Source organism: Anopheles merus, chromosome 2R (assembly GCF_017562075.2).
Source record: "Anopheles merus strain MAF chromosome 2R, AmerM5.1, whole genome shotgun sequence".
NCBI lineage: Eukaryota > Metazoa > Arthropoda > Insecta > Diptera > Culicidae > Anopheles > Anopheles merus.
Window position 1 is genome coordinate 13395137 of NC_054082.1, and position 6680 is coordinate 13401816.

Below are 6680 nucleotides of genomic sequence, written 5' to 3' on the forward strand. Positions count from 1 at the left end.
CGGGGACTCTGGGGTTCTGGGGAAGAGGGTTTTAAAGGTGGCGCCTTAACTAGATAACGTAATACTTTCGCGTTTACAATTTAACTAAATCGTATCATATATTTATACTGATTGGCTATCTCTTTTCCTGGCCGGTGCCTTTGCAGTCCAGTTTGATTGTTTATTTATTAAAATCGAACAGAAAAAAAACAGAAAAGTGTAATGCTTAAAGGACGTCCCAAGAGGGGGGACCTCTTTTAACACCCGCGCTGAGGTAGCTGGTACACGTGTAGAATTGTATGGACTTTATCGGGCGGCTAACACCTCCACCGTTTGGCACCCGGTTTTTTTAAGGTTTTATTTAAAATGGCAATGCGCACATGCATAGTACGGGGTCCGTTGACCCCACTCCCCCATCGGTTTAAACGGTAGTAGGTAACTCTCTTCACGCACTCTTGACTTAAACGGCTACAACTTTGCTTACGATACACTTACGAAATGGTTCCGACCTCGCCCACGAGCCCTGTACATGCACACGGTGCTCCCATCCCGAACAAAAAACAAAATAAACAAAATCCCCTCCAATGTACAATACCCTCCCCCCCCCCCCCCCCCCGCACTCACTCACGTGTACGCAGACACCTCGCAAGCTCCGATCGCCGGCTCCACCGAGGGCTTTTCACTGCTCCGGTGTGAGACAGCGAAGCGACAGCCACCGTCATTCGTCCATCAGGCCGACGATCTTGCGCCCACCGCCCTTGATGCCGCCCTGCCCCTTGCCGGGGCGCTTCGGGCCGTCGTGGCCGGCGGCCGCCGCCGCCGCCGCCGCATTCTTCCGGTGCGTTTCCGCGTGCTTCATCATGTGGTCCTTGCGGATGAAGCCCTTGCCGCACTGCTCGCAGGCGTACGGTTTCGAGCCGCTGTGCAGGCACATGTGCCGCCGCAGGTCCGTCTTGTGGTTGAACTGCTTCGGGCACTGCTCGCACTTGAACGGTTTTTCGCCGCCGTGCTTCGCCAGATGCTCCTCGTACGACTGGTTGCAGGGGAAGCGCTTGCCGCACCGGTGACACTTGTACGGTTTGTCGCCCGAGTGGAACGTTTTGTTGTGCTGCGTCAGGTAGCACACCTTGTTGAACACCTTGTCGCACTCGATGCACCGGTGGACCTCCGGCGGCTGCCCGCTCGCGCTGCCGTTGTGGCCCGCCTTCTGGCCCCGCGCGCGTCCCAGCTGCGTCTGCCCGACGTCCGTCGAGGTGACGCTCGGGGAGCAGGGCGCGGGCGAGATGGATGGTGCGGTGGCGCCGAGCTGCGGGGTGGCCACCCGGTACAGCAGCTGCTCCTGGTACGGGTCGACCTCGGACTGCAGGTAGTCCTTGTACTTGCCGGACTCGGTCGCCAGCTGGCCGTCGTGCAGCATCGTCATGCCGATGGGTAGACCGGCCTCGCCACCCCCCGACCGCTGCTGGTGGTACTGCTCCGGTACGTTAGGTGAGAAGGGGGGCGCCGTATCGCCCTGGTACACCTCGGCGCCCCCCGCACATCGGGGAAACCCCAACGGCGTGCGTCCGCCCGTCGTCGACTCGATCAGCCCCTCCGTCCCATCGGTGGGCAGGTCCGCCCACTGGCCACCGTCCCCCGCCGGCTGGTGGAGCTGATGACCCCCCGGGTGGTACTGCGACCCATTACCAATAATAAGGTGATAGCTCGGCGCCTCCGGCAGGATGGTTTGGAAGGATGGAATGCTGGTGGTGCTGATAGTTAAAGGATTGGAGATGTGCGTGTGCATTGTGTGCATGTGGTGGTGGTGGTGGTGGTGGTAGGGCTCCATTGAACTGATGGTGGGCGGCGGCAGCTGCTGCTGCGGCGGCGGCTGCTGCTGCCGCTGCTGCAGATGGTGAGGCGGCGGCTGCGGCGAGCCCATGCCCATGGTGGGGGGCGTGCGGGTGCCCGGGGTGCCCGGGGTGCGCGTGCCCGTGCAGATGGTGGTGCCCGGGATGTCCGGGATGCCCGCCGTGCAGATGGGCTGCTGGGTGGTGGGCGTGAGGATGGTGGTAATGGTATGGGTGGCTTGCTCCATTTGCTCCGCCATGCTGCTGCTGCTGCTGTTCGAGTAGATCTGCAGGCCCCTCGGTTGGGAGACTTGGACGGAGGGACCTGCTACCCCGTTTGGGGGAACCGCTGAAGAAGTGGAGCTGCTCGCCGACGTGCTGCCGCCGTTCGCGCTGGTCGCGCCGGCGTACGGGTGGTGAAACCCCGCCGATTGGTTCGTGCTGACTAGCTGGCCGCCGCCCGGATGGTGCTGCTGCTGGCCGGGCGATGTCCCGGCCGCTGGAAACCCCGCCCCCGCGTACTGCTGGCCGGCCGCCCCGTACTCGGGGCTTCTGGGCGGGTCGGGCGGCGGTACCGGCTGCTGTATCGTTTGCTGCAGCTGGGAGCCACCGCCGCCGGCGCCACCACCGCCGCCGCCGGAACCGCCGGCGCCACCGTTGCCGGTCCCGCCGCGCCGCCCCTTGTTGGCGTAGTTCGGATCGCGCCCCGGATGGTGGTGCACACTGATCGGCAGCGTCGCCGGGTCCGGCTGGCCGCTCGACTTGACCGCGTTCTTGTGCAGCGTCGTGTTGTAGTGCCGCTTCAGGTGGCCCGAGCTGGTGAACCACTTGTTGCACGCGGTACAGTTGTACGTTTTGGGGCGGCGCGCCTCGTTCGACTTCCACGCGGTGCCCTTGGTGGGGCCCGAGCCCGTCCCCGGCAGCGAGGAGGTGGCCGGCTCGAACGTCCGATACTGGGAGCCACTTTCCTGCGGTGTCGTCGTGCTCGGGAAGTCGGACGGGCTGGTCGCGAGCTGATTGTCGTGCATCTCGTCCGCGTACTGCTTCATCGACTGCGGGTTCGTCGCCTGCGGCGCGACGGCCGGCGGCGGCAGCGTGGGCGCGAGGCTGTACTCGTTCTTCACCATCGGACCGCCGGGCGCACCGTAATGGCCACCACCACCGACGCCACCGCCGCCGAGATACTCGGACTTGATCGACGGGGTGGCCGAGTACTCGGACTTGATCGGGTGGTGGTAGTAGGCGGCGGCGGCCGCTGCTGCTGCCGCCGCGGAATGCTTCATATCGGCACCGGCATGGTGCGGCGGTGGGGGCAGCGGCGGCGGCGGCCCCATGAAGTTGTGCGGGTCGTGGTGCGGCCAGGCCATCATCGGGTGGCGCTGCATCGACTGCAGCGGGTGGAGCGAGTTCATCGGTGGCAGGAGCCCGCCGTCCGCGCCCGCCCCATAGCCCACCATCTTCTGCGAGTCGAGATCGAGGATGTCGCTGGCGGGCGTCTCTTCCTTCACGGGGTAGCCGGGCGTACCGCCGCCACCTCCGTACGGATAGCAGTTCGCTCCGCCGCCAGTTTGTAGATCGACCTGATCGACACGCTGCTGCTGCTGCTGCTGCTGCTGCTGCTGATCCTGCGCCGACTGTACCGGCACGCTCGAATGTACCGTCGCCTCGTGCTCGTTCAGCGCCTCGTCGGACTCGCACACCAGCCCGCACTTCTCGCACTGGATCGGCGACGGGGACGGCGTCGGCGGAATGTTCGACCCGCCCGTCCCATTCTGCGGCGAGTGCGACGACTGCGACTGGTGGGAGGTGGTGCTGGCGACCGTCGTTACACTGCCCGCTCCAGCACTGCCACTTCCGGCCACGCTAACCCCGTTCGAAGAACTTACCACCTGCGGGCTCATGCCAGCCGAACCGTTGCTGCTGACCACGGCCGGCGACGAACCGTCCGCCGGGCCGTTGCTTCCCGGGCCACCGTACGGATGGTACCGGGCGGACGACACGACCGACGAGCTGGACTTGTAGTCGGTCGGCTGCAGCGGTGCACCGAGCACACCACCACCGCCGTAGTCGAGCCCCGGGCCGCCGGCGTACGCGTAATCGTACGCCCCGGGATGGATGTAGCTCGGATAGTGCATCTCGCTGCCGGGCGCACCGCTCGGCAGTCCTAGCTGATGCTGACTCACTTGTTGCTGCTGCTGCTGCTGCTGCTGCTGATGTTGCTGAGTGTGGTAGGGTGATGTACCACCACCACCACCACCACTGTAGCTTTGCGGAGTTCCGGGCTCCGTGATGGTGGGCTGTGGCGTTGGCGGCTGATTATCGCTCGAGTCAGCGGCCGCTGCTATCGTCGTATGGTGCTGCTGCTGCTGCTGCTGCTGCGGCGAAGCGACCGGCTTCAGGCCGCCCGTGGGGGTAAGCGACCCGGGCTGGTTGTTGTTCTCCGTGTCGGAGGAGGTGGGCGTCGTGGACGAAGGGACGACCGAGCCGTTCGTTGTGATGGTGGCGGCCGTTGTCGTCGTCGCGACCGCTGTCGTTGCAAGCGTTGTACTGACCACTGGCTGCTGCTGCTGCTGCTGCTGCTGCGACGAACCCCAGCGATTCATGCTGTCATGCTGATGGTAGTGCATATGATGCACCTGCAACGAGGACGCACTCTCAAAGTATAGGCCACACTGGGAGCAGATATGCTGCTGCTGCTGCTGCTGCTGCTGCTGCTGTGACACACTTTGGGGAACCCCATGCAGAGTCCCCCCATTACTGGCCATCACTCGATGGCAGGGCCAAGTACGCACAAAGTTCGCTCACGCTCGCTAACACTGCTGCGCCTCGCATTGAGCTCTCTCTCTCACTCTCTCGCTCTGCACAGCAAGGTTCTGTTGTCGACCTTTGCAAGTTCTTGAGTATAAAGCCTCACAGGAGCCGGACACTTGTCTGCAGGCGATGACGACTCGGTACGATATGATGGCACACTCACTGTTGCCCGTCAGTGTCGTTCCCTTTTTAATTGCACCCGAACGCCTGGCAGGGTAATCAAAGTGGCTCACAATTGCTCACCTGTGCCAAACTGGCTTGGTTTTCCACCCACTCACACACACACACGCACATACACAGAAACAGATCCACCTATGCAGGCGCTTCTGGTACACGTTCTGGTTCACAGGTAGCGGTGGTGGTAGCAAGGATCACGATGCAGCAGAATCTTCACATAAATCGCCACCCTAATTAACACGAATGCCGAGATAGGACGTTGTCCACTGGTTTGAAGACAAACCCTCCGTTGATGCACTGCAGCGAGCTGCACCGCTGTACGTGCGATGGCGCGTGTATCCCTCAGCTCAAGTCTCTGACCGAACGGCGCGAAACAACGAACCCGCGTGTGTGTTGGAGTTTTGGGGGAGACCGATTGCTGCTAGTAGCGCACCGCAGATCACCCTCAAACACAATCGAAACAGACCCACAAACACAAGCACACGCACACACAAACACTTTGTGGTCACTTCCTTTACACACTGCTCTCTCTCTCTCTTTCCTCGTCTCGGTGACAAACCGCGGCAAATTAACATAGATTTTCAATAAATTTTAATTATCACCGTTTTTGTTGTGTTCCACCCCGTGCACGCACCGGTGTGCCGTGGTTCCGGTGGAATGATAGAAGAAAGGAAGAAAACGGCGCGCGCACACAGTCACACACTTGAATACACACACAAACACACTGGTCGGAGTCTGTCTTTCGCTGGAGTCTTTCGCTCTCCGCCGGCTTGCATTAATTTGTTGAGGGGTTTCAAACGGGCCTTTGGGGCTGGGCGGTAGCTGGGTGGCTAGAAAACCGATCACGAACCACAAACCAAACTGTTGCTGTGTTTTCTTTATCTTGTGCTTTTTTTTTGTTTGTCTAGCTTTGTGTAATATATGCTGGTTTCGATATGTGTTTGTTTGTTTGTTTTTTGTTGTCGCTTCCTGTAGAGGTTTGGTACAAGTGCGTTTTCAAATCAACCGTTTGTTTCACTGCCACTTTTCACAACGCGATCGCGACACTTTCCTTTCTCTCTCTTTGTAAACCGAAAGCGAGATAGAACGAACAAAATCACTTCGCGCACGCAACTAAACACTCTACTCAAACGGGGTTTGGCAAACGGTTGTGTTCTTGTTTTGCTGTGTTTGGCCTAGTAAATACCTCGCGATAAGCGAATAGTTGCGGGGCGGGAGGTTGTGAAGGGGCAGCGATGATGCACTATCCCACCCCAGGGGGAGAACGGGGAGATGCAACGGGAGATGCAAAAATCGGATTCCAAACCCAAAAGGCGATTGGAGTCCACCGACTGGCGAAACTGCGAATGCTACTACGAAACGACACACGGAGACGCCCAGCAGCTCAACCTGCGTTCGCTTCGGTTGAGGACGCGTTTTAAAATGAAACCGAACGATGCCGTCCCAAACAAACAGAGCCCAGCGAGAGAACGTGACGTGCAAACGAGGCGGCAGAGCCTTGTCCCATTCAAAACTGGACCCGTGGCCACAGCAGTGGCGCGGGATGGCTGCCTATGCTTCGGTCCCTTTTTTTCCCCCTTTTTCGCATACGCACATGCAGTGGTCGAAGTCCATCACCACCACCACCATTGCTGTCGCCCTCTCTCTCTCTCTCTCCCTTTCCATGTCTTCCGAACCGGACGGAGCCCTCTTGGTTTGGGGGTTGAGCAAAACGAAGAGTGCTGTCTAATCTTCTCCTTTGCCGTCGCATCTCTTTCTCGGCCAGCGCGTTCTCAGCCTCAGCGGTGTATCCTTCAGCGTGCGATGCGAAAGATGTAGTCGACTCGCTCTTACTACGGGCCGAGGCCGATGCCGTATTGAGATGTCCACCACCACCACCATCAC

The 6680-nt window shown here is 60.4% G+C and overlaps 1 protein-coding gene across 1 annotated transcript; it reads right to left on the minus strand.

Moving 5' to 3' along the window:
• Positions 1 to 585: 585 nt before the first annotated feature.
• Positions 586 to 6323, minus strand: LOC121587624 (trithorax group protein osa-like). Its single transcript, XM_041904581.1, has one exon. The coding sequence runs from the start codon at positions 4571 to 4573 to the stop codon at positions 698 to 700; it is 3876 nt and encodes a 1291-aa protein (XP_041760515.1). The 5' UTR covers positions 4574 to 6323; the 3' UTR covers positions 586 to 697.
• Between the last annotated feature and the right edge of the window lie 357 nt (positions 6324 to 6680).